General features: G+C 48.9%; 1 protein-coding gene across 2 annotated transcripts in view; it reads right to left on the bottom strand.

Annotated features, from left to right (window-relative positions):
- STK35 (serine/threonine kinase 35) overlaps positions 1–19,462 on the bottom strand; it is a 36,794-nt gene extending 17,332 nt beyond the window's left edge. Inside the window, exons 1-3 of one of the 2 annotated variants that reach the window (XR_010376655.1) lie at positions 18,973–19,462; positions 17,784–18,384; positions 8,548–9,298 (exon numbers count right to left, since the gene is read on the bottom strand). Coding sequence is in view for 1 of the 2 variants with exons in the window: in XM_031434073.2 (XP_031289933.2) it covers positions 8,586–9,298; positions 17,784–18,384; positions 18,973–19,269 (1,611 nt within the window). In the remaining variant the exon portion in view is untranslated. The remainder of the gene's footprint in view (positions 1–8,547; positions 9,299–17,783; positions 18,385–18,972) is intronic. The other variant, XM_031434073.2, reaches the window with a different exon arrangement.
- Positions 19,463–20,108: the final 646 nt, after the last annotated feature.

Below are 20,108 nucleotides of genomic sequence, written 5' to 3'. Positions count from 1 at the left end.
CCCCTAAACCTGCCTTCAAGTACCAGCCCCAGGCACCACCTCCTCCAGGAAGCTTTCCCTCCACTCTCCCAGACTTCCTGTATCTCCCCTGAGCCACTCCTACTACAAGCAAGTGCACATAGCTGAGCTGTGGGCTCCTAGAGTGGGCAGCACTGGGGCCCACACTATCAGGACCACTGCTGGGCACGTGCCGGCCACAGCCAGGAGGGCTTGTGCTCACCAAACCTGACTTGAACTCAGAATCTTTCGACACGGGGTTGCGGGCAGCCACACTGACGACAGGGACAAATGATGAAATCCCTTGCTTTGGTCAAGAGTCAGAAATGAGCTGGAAGATGAGTCAGGGGGAAACCCAACAACCCCTGCCACTTTGCTTTGGATCCCCATCAACCTCAAGAGTCCAGGTTAAGCTCACTTAGAACAGGGCTTCTGCCCAGTCCCGGCAACACAGACCACAGGGTACCCCTGGTCACATCAGAGCCCTTCCGTGTCCTGATGCGCAGGCTGCCCTGTCAGCATCCCTCAGGGACAGCACACTCCTGCTGCCATTACGGAGGGGCGTGTGTGCTTTGGGTCCCGATTCCCAACCTCTGGGGAACTTTACTGTGCCTGCTTGTGTGGCTGCTGCCTTCTGCTGCCAGCCCTTGGTTGTGTGGGTGCCTCGCCATCCCAGCCTTGCCTCACCTGCCCATGTTGGAGGCAGTGTCGGTGGGACACAAGGGGGAGCGCACACAGGTGCTCTCACCTGAAGGAGCAGATGGTGGCCCTGCTGCCATGTGCAGGGCTGAGCTCCTTGTCTGACTCTGAAAGATGCTTGCGGGCAGCACTGACACTGACACCGACACCCGAGGGGTCCTCTGTGCGGAGCTACTAGGAGGGGGACCCACCATCTGCCTCAAAATGTAAACCCATCAAAAGCTGCTTTTCAAGAGGCTATAGGAGGCAGGATGGAATAGTGGAATTTCCAGGCAGATGCCTGGTTTCAAATCCTGACTCTCAGCACACAGGAAGGTGCTTCTCAGCCTCCTCATCCGCAGAAGGACCGCAGATAACAAAACAGCCATGCAGATGTTGTATGATAACAAGATTTAATGTAAAAAGTGCTTAATTCAGGGCTGGAGATAAAAGGGCCAGGCCTCTGCCCAGCAGAAGTCAGAGGACCCCTCAAAGCAGGTTTTTATAACCAGGAGCTGTTGGTGGTGGTCGGAGTATCTGCGTCCCCAGGTCCGAGGAAACAGGAGTTGGAAGGACCCCAACCACCAGGCAGCTTTGCTGGCAGCTGGAGGATTACAAGAGATATCTTGATTTATCCACAGGGATGCTGCCCTGGGCAGCTAGAAGGAGCCAGGATGCCAGGGAGGAGGAGAGTGTGAGCAACAACAGCCCTGGGGCAGGCCTGTCCCCTCATGGATGCTTTGATATCCTGTAGAGCTTCAAGGGACAGATTATCCTTGGGGCAACCCGCCCCGTTACATAACAGACCACTCACTTCCTCCGGCATCTGCAGTAGGAGCAGTCAAGAGATGGCAACAGCGGAGGCAAAAGCTGGGGCCCAGGGAGCTGCCTGGCCTTACAGAGACCGGGAACTCCCATGAAACACCAACACCAGTAGACGGACCCAGAACCAAGGGACGTCTTGTAGACCACGTACCGAGACCTAGAGCTACCAGGTGTCCACAGTGAACGCTGAGCTTTACCTTCTCAGGAAAAGAGAACACAACCCACAGTCCGTGCTAGCGGCCAGCGCCGTGAAGTCTAGTGAGACAGGGTATATAAAGCAAGGTGGGGGCTTCCGCTTACAGACAGGGACTCAAAAGAGGCTGAGGTTCTAGCTCTGCCATCCTCCCTTCGGGCAGTTCAAGGCTCCACGGGACACTAAGAGGGATGAGGCTCTGGGGCTGAGAATCCAACTTCCGACCTGGGTCCCTTCAGCAGTAACACCCTCTCCGTGACGCCTTCCCCGCTCACTGTCCTTTGGGCCACCTCATTGTTTACCAGCACACTCTGTACTTTCTCAGCGCAGAGGAAAGCGCCTCCAGCTGGACACCACCTAGGTGCCAGGAGCCTCGGGTTCATGTCCCTCGTCTCGGAAAGCGCAGTGCCAGGAGGGCAGGAAATGCAACCTACGTGATGCTCAACTGTTGGCTGAATTTTGAAAACTTTTGAAATTTATAGGCAATTCAATGAGGAAATACACCATATTGGTTAAAGCCAAGGACTCAGACCTGGGTTCAAATCTAGGCTTTGACCCTTACTAGCTCTGGGAGCTTCAGAAATGACTTGCCAAGAAGTGAATGAAATCATTGTCATGAAGCACCCAGCCCAGGGACAGCCATTCATTGTCATCATCTTTGGCCTCATCGCCTTCCAACAAAGACTCACCTCTTAGCCCTCCAGACTCAGAAGGCTGGCTTCAGGTGGCGGTCTCACACCCCCAGAAGCTAAGTGTCATTCATGGTCTCATATGGCCCCTCCCCACAGTCAGGGCAGTCCTGTGAGGGAAAGGCATGTCTGCTGTGTGCCTAGTTAGTTTGTGGCTGTCCCCATAAGTTACACTCACCAGAGAGGAGGCTGGAGACCTATCTAGACTTGGGTTCCTAATTTCTCACTTAAAATCCTTTTTTAAATTTATCCCCCAGGGACTCTGTTTTGAAGACTTTCCTATTTAAAACAAACCACATTAATTAAGCATTTTACCCCCATTTTTAAGTTTTTACCCTTACTTTTCATTAACTTGATCCTTTTTATTAACTTGATACCTATAATGTGACACAATTTAAGTCTAATCCTAGCCAAAAGGAAGCAAATGATCTGAACTGGCTTCTACAGCTTCAGTGTGAGCGTACACACTGCCTGTTAGATGAGCTGGAAAAGCTCGTCTTGCTGGGTCCCCAGCAAAGGGACCCAACTAGAGGTATGGGAACTCCCATGTTACTAAAAAACAAACAAAAACAAAACAAACCCTCAAACTGATAGAACAGAAGCAAAATCTGAAGCCCAGGTCAAAGGGTCAACCCAGGTCACCCAGCCACATCTCTGGACCCCAGGCCAGGAGAAAATATATCACTTATTACATCAGTAAGAAGTGAGGTCTGATTTTCTTCTCTGATGCCGGGCAGTTACCAAGATCACATACAGTGTGAGGAGTATTTTCTATGACCTCTCAGGTCACACCAACATCTGATTCCCTTCAGCAGGCCTGAGATGCCTACTCTGAATAAATGTCATTCAAGGCCCTGGCTTCCAAAGGCCCTAGTAACTGAGCTTTGCTATCAGACAGCAAACTTGGCCATGAATGCAGAGTTTCTTACCCACAGCACTCCCTGGTAACACGTGGGCAGTGGCACCTGGACCATCACTTTTGCTGGCTTCCTGCTTTGGGTAAGGCTTGCGGCTGTCTGGTAGGAACCATCAGAAATCATTAGCCATCTTCAAAAAGTGACAAATAAGGGAGCGAGAAGACCCATCATTGAATAATCTTTAAAAACACACTTTTTTGGAACAAGCAATTGGACAGCATTGCCTTGAGTATACTTTTGTTTATAAAAAAAAAAAAAAGCTATTGGGTAATCCTCAGACGGAAGGCTAAGAAATACCACTGTCTTCAGAGGAATGGAAGACATGGGGATGCTTCTACCTCAAGCCAAGGTGTGTACCTAAAATTCACCATTTAACATTTCATTTAGACAGTTTAGAGAGGGTATTTGTCACAACCTCCTGTCATTCCAACAACCTCAATCAGATAAATATGATCTATTCTATTTTAAGGATAATAAAACCTCAATCAGATAAGTATGATCTACTTTACTTTATAGATGACAAAACCCAGAGAGGTAAAATCACTTGCCCGAGGGCACATAGCCAGGAAACCACAGAAATGGGACTCAATCCTGGACTGTCCACTAGGCAACACTCCTTTCAGAGGAATCCAATGTCTCCAACCCAAAGTGCATTTTCATTCATTGTTGTAAAAAACTAAAATCATTTAGCCCCCAATTTAAACACTACCCTGAAATCTACAACCCTAGATCACTCTGATACTGGGGACAGCTGTTTCCTTTATGCAGCTATAGTTTGAGCCCTGACAACAGGTTTAATAGGAAAGTTGACAAGGAATCAGGACACACAAGGTCTGTCCTTTCATTTGGGCCCTTGAACAATTTCCTTCTTTTTAGGTTTCCCCCTACTTCTCAGCTCCCTTTCACAGTAAAATTCCTCAGGAAGAGTCAAAGCATGGTCAGTAGCTTGAGTCCACAAAGCCAAACCTTTTCATCGTAATACTAAGACATTATTTGCCTTCTTCAGTTTAATTTTCTTGTAAGAGTATGGTAAAGTTTTTTCCAGAAGTTACATGATGAGTGACACAGCACCGAAGTTACAATGCCGAAGCAAAAGAATCCGCTGACTACCAAGGCAGATACTAAGATTTGCAAAAATATAAATGCCACACTACTCACTACATATTTGTTTTTGAAGTTATTTTTTATCAGTTATGATACATATCTTAATATGTAACTAAATTATCATTCATTTGAAAGGAGCATTTAAAACGTTTCTCAGTCCTGATTTGTCAAACCACAAATATCCATAGATATAACTCAAAACAAAAACTCTGGAGTCAATTTCAGGAGCGTAATGGGGCCTTCAGACCAAAAAACTTTAAGAATCAGTGGTCCATTCTCTCACCATCTGCAATTCCTCTCCTTCACTCTCTCAAACCCACTGTAGCTAGGGGGTTCTCATTACGTGCCACCAAAATTGCTCATGAGCACTAAGGACTGCCCAGTTGCTAAATCCAGAGGTCAACACCCAGTCCACATCTCGCTCAACCTGCCTATGTGCCGCGGCTGGTAACTTCCTCCTCCGGGTGTCTTTTCTTCACCCGGCTTCCAGGACACCATGCCTAGGTCTCCTATTTCTCTGGCGCCTTTTCTTCTCCCCAGCCTCAGTGCTGGATGGCCTGAGCTCAGTTTTGCTTTGAAATCTTCTCTATACCCACTTCTGTACCTTAGCCGTCTCCAAATTTGTATCTCTAGACCAGATCTCCTCCCTGAACTCGACTCATTCAACTGCCTACACGGTCTCTGTACCTGGATTCTAAACAGGCATTCCTGCTTTCGGATGACTAAAATCTAACTTTCTCCAGCCAAACCTGTTCTTCCCAATGTCTTCCCCAACCCACTTGATCCTCTCTCTCCTTCCAAAGGCTTCCAAGGCCAAGAACTTGGAGCCACCCTTAATTCTCCTCTCTCACATCTTCTGTTCAATCCAGCATCCTGTTGGCTGGCTTCAAAATTCACCCAAAATCCAATCAACACCTCCCCTGCTCCATTGTTTGAAGCTATTCTCTCTCACCTGAGTTATCAAAGTAGCTTCCCATCTTATATCCCCTCACTTGCTCCTCTGTAGTTTACTTTCAGCACAGCAGTTACAGTGATCCTTTCAAAAAGGGTCAGATATCAGACAGCTGAAAACACACCAATGACTTCCCATCTTACCCAAGAATAAAAGCCAGACCCTTACAGTGGCCTACAAGGGCTGTTCTGGTTAACTCCTAGTTACCTCTCTGGCCTCTTTCTACACTCTTCTCTTGCTCACCCAGTCTTCAAGCTGTTATACTGGCTGTTGCCACTGTCTGGGATGTTCTTCCTCCAGAAGTCCTCATGACTCACTCCCTCCACTCCTAACCTTTGCTCAAAGGTCACCGTCTTAGGAGGCCCACCCTGATCTTTTTCCCGGCAAAATATGTATGCCTCCATCCCCCACTCCCCCGCTGCATTCTGATCTCCCTTCTCCTGCTCTGCATTGCCCTCATCCACAAAGCTATGTTTATCATTTGTCTCCCCACTTGAATGCAAGCTCCACAACTGCAAGAACTGTCGGTTTTGTTCACGAATGTATCTTCTGTGCCTGCAATAGCCCCCGGCAAATAGTTTCCCAATAAACACGTTGAGTGAATACATGGAACTGGCTTCTCCATCTATAAAGCTGGTTTGGGAGAGAGGGGAGCTTGGACTCAATAGTTCCTCCCAACTCAGGTCTCTGATTCTCTAACCAGCCAAACTCCTCATTTATCCCACAAGTGACTTGAAGCTTTGGTACCACAGGGCTCAGCCCCGGGTCACACAGACCTGGGCCCAGGCCCACATAGGCAGGAAAGGAACCAACTGACCAAGCACTGTCCTCACTAGTTTTCAGAGTCTGGGACACTTGACAGTAACTATATTCCTGATCTTTTCTTATCTCAAGGTCACCTCCTATTTCTCCTACCGGAAGCAATCACTTCCATTTAGCTTTAACTCTGTCCAGTAACACAGAGTAAATCCCAAGTATGAATATCCAAATGGGAGCCGTGATCTCAATTAGTTGTGACAACCCCATAATACTAGCCCAAATTCAGGTCCCTCTTCCAATGTCAACCTTCCTCCTACCCCAGGGCAAAGTTGAATTCTAAGAGGTTTTTAAAAAGTGGACAAGATGAGATGGAAATGGGAAGTGACAGCATGAAATATAATTAAAACACTGTCCAGCCAACCCTTCTTAGCCCAAACCAAGCTCTAGGGAACGTTGCTCTCTTACTCATTGGGCCGTAGGACAAACTGGCCTGGCACCTGGAAGATACTCAGTGTTTGTGGAATGGAAGAATTAAACCTAGAGTGACTCACTCGAGAAGTAAGTTCACTGAGAACACTGCAGTGTAACCAGGATCAACTCAGTCTTAACCAACTCAACTAGAAATCTGCAGGCGCCGATGGGAAAGGGAGACTAAGCACCCATGCAGGGAATGGACGGCTCTGCACCTAGGTGCTGACGAGGCTCCTTCCCTGTGACCACTGGGATCAGTTTCTGCCCGCCAACACCTCCTCTCAAGGCTTCAGCAAAATCTGAAGAGTGTCTTACTTCCAACTCGCCATATTGGGGAAAAAAGGAGGGAGGAGGAAGGAACAGGAGTAAGATATATCTGCCCTTCAATTATTCAATTAGTAGGATCTTGGGTAAATGACTTAACCCCTTGCAGGGCTGCAAATGTGAAACAAAATGGTACATATGAGAATACCTAGTGTTTATGGTGGTCACTGTTCTTTTTCTTTCCATTCCCACAGAACAAGGTTGGGGATTTTTTTTTTTTAAGGAAAATAAATCTGACCAATACTGACTAGTCAGCATTTGTATCTATTGACATGAATCTCCCAATATCTATTACTACTTTCTTACCTACTTCCACATTGGCAGCTGTCTTGCCAATTCTCAGCCCCAAGATCCAGGCACTCCTCTACCCTCAGTGCTACTCCAGTCCAGGTTCAACAACATCCCTTACTGGTGTGAACAAAGTAATTGGTCCAGCTGATCTCCCAATCTCCAGTTCAATTCAATTTGCACATGCTGAACTTCTCAGTGATACAATCTTTTGCTCTGGTTCACAGATGGTTCCCACATGCCTACTAAGTCAAGGTCACATTCCAGGGTCCCCTGTTTCACCTTATTTCTATTCTTATTTCCCTTGCTCACCTCAGACTCTGGTCTAACTGAACTACCACTACTGTCCCTGGCACATACTTTTGGATTTTCTAGCTCAGCTCTGGCCACGCTCCTGCTGGCCACTGTCCTCCCCAATCACCACCTGGCTGCATTCTTCCCAACCCCAAACTGCTGGAGGCTCCCTTGGGCTTCAGGTCCTTTGCAGAGGCTAGTCCTTTCACCTGGAATGCTCTCCTCGGCTCCCAAGTCCCTCCTTTTGCCTCTGGGCACTATTCCCTGAAAGATCAATTTCCTTACATTGGAAAGCAACCATCAGAAATACTGCTTTAATGTTTCTCTCCCTGACTAAGCTGCAGTACTCGCTTTGAGGATGGGGCAAGTTTCTGATTTTGCTTATCAATGTTCCTCCAGAGCCTAGCACAGTACTTGACAAATAAAAGTCTGTAATAAATCTGTTAAATAAGCAAGGATTTCTATATAAGAATATGTGGCACTCACACACTGTTTAGAGTATCTCAGATGGAGAAACCATCCGATATCCAAAGTGGGGAAATGGTTACAATACGCTACGTACTATGGAACATCAATTACTGAGGGCCACACTTTCAAAGTACGACCTGTGGAAATCCTCAGATTAGTGTTCAATGGAAGACAGGAAACAAAATTATACCTAACTACAGCATGCTCTAAACTATCAGAATTGGACATGCGAGTAGGGGAAAAATATTGCTTATTCTGAAAAAACTGTCCATACTTCTTTTGCATATTTTCTACAGTGAGCATTTATTAACTGATGAGAAAGTGTTTCTAAAAGACTTAAGAGACTCAACTCAAACGCAACATCCACTCAGAAAACTTCTCTAGACTTTCCAAAAAAACTTGCACTCAAATAATCCCACACCCCCTCATCGAGACTCGGGGGGGAAAATCTTCGATAACAAGCACTTAGTTCTCTTCAACTCCGCGTTCCCCCCAACTTTCCAGCACCCCCCCCCCCAACCCCGGGCCCAGGCAGAAGAATCCAGTGGTCCAGGAAGTGTGCGTGCAGAACAAAAGGAGTGCACTCACCGAGTTTTAAGAACACCCAAGATGCTTTGCCCTGAATTTTAAGCAGCACATGTGACCTGGTCCATTCTGGTTTCAAGTTCAAAGGCATCAGGCCGGTCCTGTGGGTTAGCAGCTAACATATCTTTCAAGAGCTGCTTGATCCCCTCAGACATGGAAGTCCTGCGTTTCTGGGGGATGTGCAACTCCATCTTTGGGTTTTCTAGCAGCGCCTCACCAACGGGGACGATCTCAGTCCCCTGTTTGATATAGGTCCCCAGGAGCTCCTTCTTGGTCTCAGAGTCAATGAAAGTGATTCTTTCTATCATTGCCCAGATGATAATGCCCAGGGCAAAGATGTCGGCCTTGGCTGTGTAGTGTCCCTCCCAGACTTCAGGGGCCATGTAGAAGTCTGAGCCGCAGGCTGAGGACAGCCAGTATTTATTCACATTCACATTTTTGTTGTCTTGATCGCCCTCTTTCCCTCGGGGGGCCAGCCCAGCACAGACCTTGCTTAGTCCAAAGTCTGCCACCTTGAGGATGGGGGTGCCAGACCGCTCTGTGATGAGGATGTTGTCTGGCTTTAGGTCCCTATGCACGATGTGGTTTTTGTGCAGGAAGGCAATGGCGCTGGTGAGCTGTAGCATGAAGCTTTTGTTGGTGGCTGGGTCCGGCCTCCGGGACAGGACATACTGATTCAGGTCTCCACCTTCACAGAACTCCATGACAAACCAGAGATAGCAGGGCTCCTCGGCGTAACCCAGGATCCTTTCTCCTAAATCAAAGGAAGACCAGAAAGAGCCTGAGTGAGATGGACATATTCACACCACTTTTAGACTCAAGGGATGCAGCCTGTTACAATAAGGGTACAGTGATGACAATCACTCCAATGCAAGAGGACCGGCACAACGGGCCAGGAGCCATCTCTACTCACACAGGGTGAGCTCAGGGAGAACAAGGTAAGGGAATCTGGTTTACTGCTGACAGGCTGAACAGCCAGGAGGCATCTTAGTTCACCTTTCCAAGTCTCTACTGCTTCTTCACCTGTAAATGGCCATGTGTAACACTGACAGAGTATCTGTGACGGTATCTGACGTTCAAGTTGATATTTACCACCACCCTAAGAGTGAGGAGAAATGCTGAGACCCTGAAGCTCAGAGACTTAGAGAATCAAATCCATGACCACAAAGCCACTGTGTTTGTCACTCCATGCCAGGCCAAAGACCTCCCCTTCCCTCCACTGACTGTTGTCAATGCGTCTAGAATGCCACTACAATTCTATTTCAGAGGCACACTGCAACTCAGTGTTTTCTGGTAGCCCACCCTACACCTAGCACTAGTTAGGTACATGACAGGCCCACTGCTACGAAGTTTAGTTTCAAGGAGTAACAGGTATTCATAACAGCAAGCACCGTAAGCGGTGCATCTGCATCAAGGCCAGGTGTTATTAACGGTGAAGGGTGGAAAGGGTCACCTGATCTAAAGGAGTTCGAAGGGTCAGGACTCAAGTTAAAAAATAGGCAGTAGATCAGTAAGGAGTGGGCAGAAGGGAGCTCCAGGCTGAGATGGGATGGATAACGAAGCACAGGAACAAGAGGACCGGGGAGGTGTAAACAGGAGTCTGAAGTAGAGACAGAATATGAAGTCAAGTTGTGTGGGCTTGAAACTCCAGCCCCACCAAAAGTCTTTCCTCTTGAACAACAGAAACTCCAGAGAAGCTGGTGATTGGCATCTTCAAACAAATCCCAATAATCTTTACAAAGCAATTAATGGTACCCTGAACCCCTAGCATGAAATTATCTGATGACGACAAGTGTCCCAAAAGCTTGAGCCTAAGTGGCAGATGTCTCATCCTGCCACCGAGGAGGCTGGGTCTGCCCTGGGCGGTCACGTGGACCATTGGTGACTGAGCCCAACCCTGAAGACAAGTCCTCTGAGAAAAGTCCCAGTATCTCCCTTCTGCCAAAAATGAAGGTCTGCCAGAGGGTTTCCTTCACCCGTCACTTACTCTTCTTTATTATGAGAACTGGTGATCTGGGTAATACCCCGCCAAGCCAAAAGGCCCTGAAATTACCAAGACACACAGCCTGTCAAAGCCAGTGGTTTGGAAGTTCTATGTTGATGCAAGAAGATGGACAAGCCAAAAGCTTTAGGTTTCTGACCATGATTTGACAGACCACACTTCCCCCGTTAATTACATAATTTGTTTATATTGCTCACAATCAAAAGTAATACAGGTAGAACCAGTTTAGGGCAGATGGGTTTTTGTTTTTTAAAAATCAGTTGTTTCCCATCTCATAATCCTCTTTCTAGGTCACTGGCTCTAGCGGGCTGAGGCTCTTTATCTAAAAAGACTGCAAAATGAAGCGGCGATCTGAGCCCCGATCAATCCACACTCCAGAGTAAAGACCCATAAAAATGAGGGCAAGAAATGTTCGCTGGTGGTAGGGTCAGAAAGGAACTATTAAAAAGCTATCAAATTCCTTCTGCAAAGGCCACATCAGAAAACACTGAAACTTCTAGTGGGGAAATAAAGGGTGGGGAATGATGATTATTTTATATACAAAGTTGGTAACTATGGTAATTGAAGTAAAAAGAAAACAACTTTGCAAAACAGACTACATATAATGTAAGTCCAGGTTATGGGAATCCAGGGAAAGGGAAAAAAAAAGGTGAACGAGTTGGTGAGTGGGCAGGCAGACGAGACCTGGGCCCGGGAAGCCTTTGGGGGAATGAGCAAAGGTCAGAGATGCTAAAGGAGGGGCTGTTTGTTGAGATGACAGCACCAGACAGGGAGCAGTCTCCGACTCAGACACAGCATCAGTGACCATGACAGAAGGGAAACGGGGGACGCCAGCTACTTGTCCCAAAGACAAAAAGCACTTCCTTGCACAGGCAAGCGCCTTGGACTCATTTCACGAGAAGCTGCAGCATGTGTTTTCATGCAGGAATCTCAGCTGCCCACAAAAAAACATGAGAGGCATGTCAGCATGCCAGTCCTTTCCTACAGGCAGATTGCCTCCCTGGGCCTCTCGGCTACCTCACATCACGGGAAGGTGGAGGGAGGGAACGAGGCACTCAACACACTGGCTGCATTTCTGTTGAGAGGCAGGTAACTGGAAGAGCACAGAGCAGAAGATGAAGAGCCAAGGTTTAGACCCCAACTCTGCCCACTGGTTTACTGGGTGGTTGAGACTGAGGGTGATGGGAAGGTAGCTAGAACCTGGGGCAAATCTCTGACCCCCTCAGCCTCAGTCTCCTCACCCAGCATTATTACAGTGAGTTAAGTCACAGATGTGAAACACGCTTTGCAGAGGGTAAGGTACCTTGGGGAGCCACATCCTGACCACCACCATCGTCATTCCCACCTGACTGCAGCCAATCCTAGCAAGTTACCAACTTCAATACTCCTGGCACTGGAGGCCAGAGAAGACAGCTCCCACATGTCAGGCAAAAGATGACACTGAGATCAGAAAGTCAAAGTGTGCGATTATATCATCCCTGCCCCATAAACTGGGAAGAGACACCCACCTCACTGGGCTGTTGTAAGATTTAGCTGACACACGAAGCATCCTGCAAGGTGCCTGGACACTTAAGCAGACAAACACTGGGGACGAATCATGTTCATGTGTCTGGCAGGTCATAAAGCAGTATGTCAAGAATGTGGAATTTGGACAAGAACATCTGGATGTAAACCTAGACCCTGACCCCACAGTGCCTGCGTGCTGGACAAGTGACTCAACCTGATGGCTCTTGATTTTCTTGTAAGACCGGGTTACAAAAGCAGCAGCCTAAAGTGGAGAGGCCTGTATGAGAGAATGAACCATGAAAACGCCATGAAAGGGTATCAGAACTTGGAACAGAGCAGGGACTTGTTAGCACTGCAGAACCAACAGCCAGCAGAGCGGGGGAGCCCATGCAGTCCGCCTGCCAGGCTCACTTCTCACCCTTTTACAACTCGCCCTTCCCGCCCCCGAACGGAGTCCACACTCCTGGCAGCTGCTCCCCCCAGGGCACCTCTCACAGGCTGCAGGGAAATAACAGTGGCTGTGCTGGGTCCCCTGGACGGGCAATCACAGTGGAACGAGACCGCATTTGTGCACTCCCCGCAATGCAACTCACACCTATTGACAGTAGGTCCTCAATAACTGGGTTGAGATGAATCAAGATGAGAATTGTTGGCTGGAGAGGCTTCAAACAGCAACAACAGGGAATGTTCTGGTATAGGGCACGCGGAATGTGTAGATTAACACAACTAGGTAGACACCCAGAATTTGTGAGTCACTGCGGAGGGCCCTGGCTCCATACCACCAAAAGCCAAATTCCAGTCGAAAATAAACTGATGTTGTTAGGGATCTAAGCTCTCCTGGAGAGTTAATTTATACTATAAAGAGCCCTACCCAATGCAACCCCAATTAATCAAAGCTCTCCATTAAGTAAGGGCTGTTTCTATCTCCTGGGGCTGGTATCTAAAACCCCCAATGCGCCCAGAAGGCAGGTAGTCTGTGATAGCAAGAAAGAAGTCTGTGTGCTTGTCCCAAGACAATCAAGGGTACACCAGAAAGGAGGTGGAGGGTCCTTGGCAGCTGAGACATAGGGGAGGCACCGGCAGTGCTCCAAGTACTGGTTAATACACAGTCAAAAACAAATGGTCTCTGAGTGAAGTATGATTATGCCTATTTAACAACCAAGAAAAACAGAAGAGGCCAGAACTTAAGCCCCTTCCCAAGAGTGCAGCACGGCTGTCAAGGAGAGCAGGATGCCGGGACGTCATCCGGGCTTGGCTATCTGCTTAGCTGCTTTACATCAGCAGCCTCACTAACCTCAGTGCCTCAGTTGTCTTACCTGTAAAATAGGGATAATTATAGACTTTCAAAGGTGGCTGTGAGGATTGAATCAGCTAACAGGTTTAAGGCTTTGAGAACAGCTCCCGGCACACAGCCAATGAGTTTTATTTTTATTAACAGGATGAAACGGGGACTAAGGCCTTCTGACTCCAGTCAATACCAATGTTCTACTGTATCCCATTCATTTCCAGGGCCCTTAATGCCGCCTTTTATGTATGTCAGGGTAGCCAAAGATCACCATTCAGCCGCTGCCGCTACCTCTACCTCTACCTGGGGTTCTCTAAACTCTGAGGCCCCACCCTACAGCAGAGAATTCAGAGTTGCTTTCTGGAGGCCTGGGACGGGTGCCTGACTCTGAGCCTGAAGCTTCCCTAGGCTGAGAGACTGCAGGCCGACAGCCCCTCCACTAAGACCCTGGCCGCTCCCCACACCCGCTCCCCTTCACAGCTTACTGAAGTCTACTTCCTTCCTTGCTTCCCCAGGCCTCTCTCCTCCCAGGAGGAACTCTACTGTTTTCCAGGACACCCACCACTCGTAACCTTGCACTGTGGTCGTCTGGGTACGTACGTGTCTTCTGTGCGCCTCATGGAGGAAACGTGGTACAGCCTCTTCTAATACGATGTGTGGCTCAGTCACCACTGGGCATCAGTGTGCAGACAAGACTACAGCCCCCAGGCCGAGATTCCCACCCATGTCAAGCCACCTAAAGGCATCTTGAGTACAGCAAACGTTAAATAATTGGTAAAATGAAACAAGTTTTACCAAGTTAGGATAAGCTAGGCTCCTAGTTTCCAAACTTCTAATTCAGTTGTCTTGGATTTTTTTTCTTTCTTTTTGTCTTTATTTGTTGCCTTTGTCAGAAAGATCAGTGTGCACCTTAGAGAGAGCACCAGGATTTGAGTTTGACAGTGAGCTCAGGCTTGCCTGCTGTCTAAGTGGCAGTAATCTTGAACCCAGTTTTAGGTGCATTCAGGACAGGGTCCTTCGGCGATGGAAACAAGAGTATAAAAGCAAACTCTTGATGCCTTAACTCTTTTCTTTTAATGAAAACTACTTGAAAGTTAAAGCCACCAACCCATCAATCAAATAATTTACAGGATTGTTAATCTGGTTTAAAAAAGCCTGGGAGGGTGGTTTGAATCCTACCACAAACTCATCTGGGGCAAGCCTTGTCCCTTTTCTGGGCTTCCATTTCCTCCCCTGTGAAACAGAAGGTCAGGTCAGACGTCTGAGATTGCTCACTACTGACCAACTTCGGTTCTCTATATAATACTCTGCGTAGGACTTACCTGGTCTATGTTTAGAGAGGAGGGAAAGACACAAAGACAGAAGTCTATCAAAGTTGGCTAAGATGAAGACCTGCCATTAGGAAGTCTCCTCCCCCTTCTTTGATATTGGATTATTCATGTATAATTTTTTTAAACTATAGAACACCTTCTGGTCAAGTTGATACTACAGCGGAGGAAGAAACAATCATTCTCTATTTGGCCCAATTGTGAAATAAATTCCACTTTTTTCTCTACGGATCTACATGTTCCTAGGCCCACTTCTCTGCTAACTTTGGGCTAACTCCTGATTCTCATTTTTTCTGTTAATTTCTAGAACATGGTACAAAGCCGCTGTTAATGAGCCAACTTGCCTATTCCTCCTGTGACCCTGGTTAGTGTTTGAATCTCCTACAGGTCCTTAAACTTTTCAAATTAAGTTCCTTTGGGTCAAAGAGTTTTTTTTTCTTCTGCAAATATCACTATAGGCTCTCAGTAGAAGTTTGTGGATTTGGTTCATTGAAACTTTAAGGCACATTAACACTTATCTGTTCAAAATTATTGTGAATTGCAGGCGACTGGGCAAGAGGTGACTGCAAAGGACATTCTGATTAATGACAGAGCTGAACCAGATTATCTGTAAACTAGAAGGAATCTGCCCCAGGGCAGATTAAGACTGCTAACTCTCGGAAGGTGAAGTCAAGAAAACTTAACCTGGAGTATTGTGGGTCTGTGTTCTCTAATATTGCTAGCAAAAAGCTCAATGCCCATTTACTGCTTTTTAAATTGACACCTGACGTGTAAGTGTGAACATCAGTTTCATAAGCAGAGACAACATGCATGGTCTGTACTGCTGCATCCCTGGGCCCAGAACACGGACTGACCCACATTAGAGGCTCATATTTAAGACTCCAAACAACTAAAATGGACATATTAAGTCTGTGACCTAAAAACAAAATATTTTTCTTTTTTTTTTTTTTTTTTTAGGCCTCAGTTTTAGTTCACAAAGGGAGTAAGAAAATACCAGTGTTTCTGTCAACTTGGCGCTGCCGACAACACAGGAAACCAAATGTGTTCCATGGTCAAACAAATTTGGGAAACTTAGACAGGAACACTGTCAATCTCGATGGGGATGATGGTGGGAGATTCAAGATGTAGCCTGAATTTACTGGAAAAACAGTGAATTTCTCCTCCTTTGGAGCCCTTGCTGACATTCTCAGGCTGCAAAACAACTCTGTGACAGGCGACCCTTATCCTATGAATAAAGGAACGCACCCCACAGTTTTAAACAACTTGTCCCCTGTCTTCTGAAGTCAGTTAAACCAGGACTAAAAGTCTGACCCCATAGTGCACGGTATTAACCACTGTGCTATGCTGCTACTGTTGGCTGTAGTTTTGACAAATTCTACAAATGAAGAGTTTGAACAGTGTATGCAGGGAGAGGAAGTGAAGACTTCTACCCCAGGTTGAAGTTTCAAAACTGGTATCAATGAACTGAGGGTAGAAGGGGATTCTTTGGCAAATTCCTATATCCAAAGACAGTCGTGTAATATGAAGCCCAGACCATTCACTATTCACGGAGACGACAGTCTGAGAATGAAATAAAGAGCTTGCAGGATACCAGTAAGCTATAGGCATCTCCTGGAAAGTCTTTTTGAAACAAATATATTCACCCAGGAGAGAGGGTGGGCTTTGTAGGGCGATCGGGCAGGAATGGGCATAAAATGCAGAAGCCTATTTTGAAAAAGGACCACTGGTGATACTGATCGTGTCCTGCAATCCACTGTCAAGCAATGTACTTGAAACAAGACAGAGAGTTCTCTTGGGATGGGCGTGTAGGATCTTAAAGTCAGGCAACAGCTACAAACAAAATGCCCAGTCCAACCCCACCCGAAATCCTACCCATTCTTACAGGTCAGCTTTCGTTCATCCTCCAGGTAAGGAGAGTACAGTGACCCCTTTTAAACAGGATTGAGACTTTGAATCAAGACAGATCTGGGTTCCCGTCGCTTATGCCATGAAAAATTCTAGTAAAGAAACTAGGAGTACAACCCTACTTCCCTTACATGCTGATTAACCTTCATCAACTTATGCTTGTTACACCTTTACTTTCTCCATTTATAGAAAGAGGAGAGGATTTACTTTGAAAGTTATTATCTAAAGTCACTCTAAGATATCTGAAGCATAGTTAGGGCTCAGATTAGCAACCTCTCCGCTGAGAACGTCTCCTTGGGCCTCCCTAGCCCACTGGCCCTCTCTTCTCTGAACAAACGGATCTTGGCCACCTATAGTCTGACAAGACATTTGAGTACTGAGCACTCAGGATGAATACACTCCCTAACTGCGGTAAAACCTCAAAACTAGGACGAGCCCTCCCAGGACTGCAACCCCCGCCTTGCTTCACTGAGCCCCATCCTTCTTATAAATAAAACCACTTGCAAACCAGCCTCAGAGGATTAAGAATGTGAAAAACTGGAGGGAAAAGATGTTAGATGTTGTTATGTGAAAGCTCTAGGCCCACCTGTGGGGTTATTATTCTGCAGGCCCCAAGAGGACTTAGCCAGAAAACCACCAATTTGCTTGACTGCCCTGGGATGAAGGAAGAGCTGAGAGGGGCAGAGGGTTGTCTCAGAGGAAAATGAAGACTAGGAAGTAAGAGTTTGCAGGGTGGAGCTGGAGGGTGTCAGGATATTTGGAACCAGACAGGGAGGGGATGTGGGTGGGTCCAGCCAAGTTTTTCCTTTTTGTTAGTTTTGGGAGGGAAAGAGAAGAGGCCCTGGAGCGGGGAGGACTCTGAAGTTCTTCTACCAACTCTGAATCCTACGCCCTCCACTCCCAAATCAACCCCTAAGAGAGCAGGACGTTTCATAATAATGGCTCACACTTACTGAGCACTTACTAAGACAATGGTTGGCACTTAATGAGCACTTGTTATGAAAATACCAGCTAACGTTTGTGCTGGGGTCTGAACCTGGATGCTGAAAAGAGAGGAGGGCCCGAGTGCCAGGTCCCGAAAGGAGGGTGTGTCTACGTCCAGGGTGACAGGACCAGGAGCACGGTCTAGGGGCCCAGGGGTCAGCTGGGGCCGAGCCCACTAGCTTACTGGGTCCAGGCCCTGCTTGGCCAGGGCGGCCCGCGGCGCTCTTACCTTTGAGCGAGGTCTCCACCAGGCGCAGGTAAAGCTGCGAGCTCTTGTTGCCGTGGCTCATGCGCTGAGCTAGCCCGTTGCGCTGCAGGACGCACTCCTCAAACTGCACGACGTTCTGGTGGCGCCGCTTGAGGCTGGTCAGGGCCCAGAATTCGGCCAGCGCTAGCTCCACGTTCTCGGGGGCGTCGCAGCGGATCTTCTTGACCGCCACCCGGGCCCCGCTGCGCCCGGCCACTGCCTCGTAAACCACACCGTAGCTGCCGCGCCCGATCTCCGCCAACAGGCTGTAGCGCGGCCGCGCCGACCCGCCGCCGCCCTCCGGCCGCCGCCGCGCCAGGCAGGCCTCGCCCGGGGCCTCGGCCGCCACCGGATCCATGGCCTGGGCCGCCGCCGCCGGCCTCAGCTTCGCGCTGAGCGCCCGCGGCACTGGGCTTCGCCTTTTCCGCTCGGGGCTTTGTGTACCTCTGCGGGCGCCGTCCTCCTCCCCCGTTTCCATGGCTGCGGGCGGCGGGGGGAGCAGCAACGGCGCTGCCCGGGCCCCCCCTGCCTCATCCCTCCGTCCGGCCCCGGGACGCGGAGGAGCGGGACCTTGGATTGTGACCTGCGGGCGGAAGAAGCGGTTAAACGACCAGGCCGAGGCGGGGAGGCCAGGAGAGCAGGCCGCAGGGCGTCCCACCTCCTCCTCCGGCCGCCGCGGCCCCTTTAAGACGGAAGCCACGGCTGCTGACTGAACGGGGGAGGGGAAAGCGGGAAAGACGAAACCACAGGGCAGTGGCTCAGAGGGGGGAGCCGGAAAGAAAAGCAAAAACTCCCCGCCTTTTCAGTTAATTTATCGTGTAGCAATACGAAAAGCGAGGACCCGCAGATTTCGCGACCTAGGAAAATCGCCTTAAGAAGCAATTCGGACTGTTTAAGTCTTTTTCCCCGCCTGACTCCCTGTGGGATGCCCCTCCCCGCGTCCCGCCCTGTGATCTCCCGGGTGTAAACAGACCATTGAATTAAGCCCGAGCTGGAGCCCAGCGGACCGGCCCAAGTCCCGCAGGGCCGCGGGTGGAAGGGGATGACTTAAAAGTTCGGCGTCCCTGAGCGCGCCGACCAGGGGGCTCCAACTGCCCTCCCTAGGCGCCCGAGACGGCGGGGGTACTTTCAGCTTCGGTACTAGCTTTTACTCCGCGGACCGCGCCCTTACCTGGCCGGCGCCCTTCCACTTCCGGGCAGCCCGTTTCCCCCCTAAGGCCCCCGGCTGGGGATGGTCTGCTCCAGGCTGGGGCTGCCTCCGGTACGGAGCCGCGCGAGAGGCTGTGGCCCGCGCCAGGCGTGCGGCGCAGCCTGCAGCTGCACGGGTGATGGCAGCGTCGCTCTCAGGGGAGAACTGGGCGGCTAGGCTCTCCACGTGTTCGCGCCAGCTGAGCCCTTTACGTAACCCCTTTATATAAGCCGCACCTCCCGCCCTCACTCGGGCCCGCGGGGGCTCCTGGTGTCCCATCTCCCGGGAGGCAGGCCGAGTACCGCGCCGCCGGGGTCCTGCCAAGGTCGGCGGGCCAGCCGCAGCCGGGCGCACCCGGCACGCCACGCCGGGGCCCAATCACAGGCGAGAACACAAAACCCACAAAAAATAGGCGCCAAATTCCAGCGATCCGCTGTGGCTTCCCGGCCTCCGCAGCTGTCTGCGCACCGCAACCTCTTCTTTTCCTCTCTGGCTCTGAGAGAAGAGGAGCCGCACCCAGTAGGCCCTAATAAATGCTGATTGGTTGAGTGGATTGGTCGGTTTAATTAACTCACAAGTCGTGCCTGGGAACCGCCAGGACTGGGCTGGAATCCACACCCTGTCTCCTATTAGCCCCTTAATCCTGGGCAGATCATTGCCTACTTGGAGCCTCAGTTTCCTCTTATACAAAGTGGGTAAACTGCTTTTTACCTCCCAGGGTTGATAGCCGCAAGTGAAATGTATATATTTATATATAAAGTGGCTAACTGGATGCAAGGCTAAGAGCGCTTAGTGTAAGCTCCACTTAAGCATGAATTTTTTAATATTTTGTTCACTGCTTTGTATCTCAATGCCTAGTAGGTGCCCCAGTTTATTAACTGAGTCGCCAGATATTTATTGAATGTCTTTAATGCACTAGGTGCCGTCTTTGTTCTAAGTTGCCAGGGAAAGAGCAATAAACAAGACAGTCTACCTTGGTTGAGGTACTGTGCCTCATCAAATCATATGGGTGACCTTGTGCAAGTTAATTAACTTTTTGTGTCTCGAGTCATCTATGATACGGAAGAACAGTAGTTGGAGGATTCAGTGAGGTTAAAATAGGACAGGGCCTTGCACAC

This window comes from Camelus dromedarius, chromosome 18 (genome assembly GCF_036321535.1).
Source record: "Camelus dromedarius isolate mCamDro1 chromosome 18, mCamDro1.pat, whole genome shotgun sequence".
Lineage (NCBI taxonomy): Eukaryota > Metazoa > Chordata > Mammalia > Artiodactyla > Camelidae > Camelus > Camelus dromedarius.
Note: the sequence above shows the minus strand (reverse complement) of the source record. Positions and strands in the feature narration are given on the sequence as shown.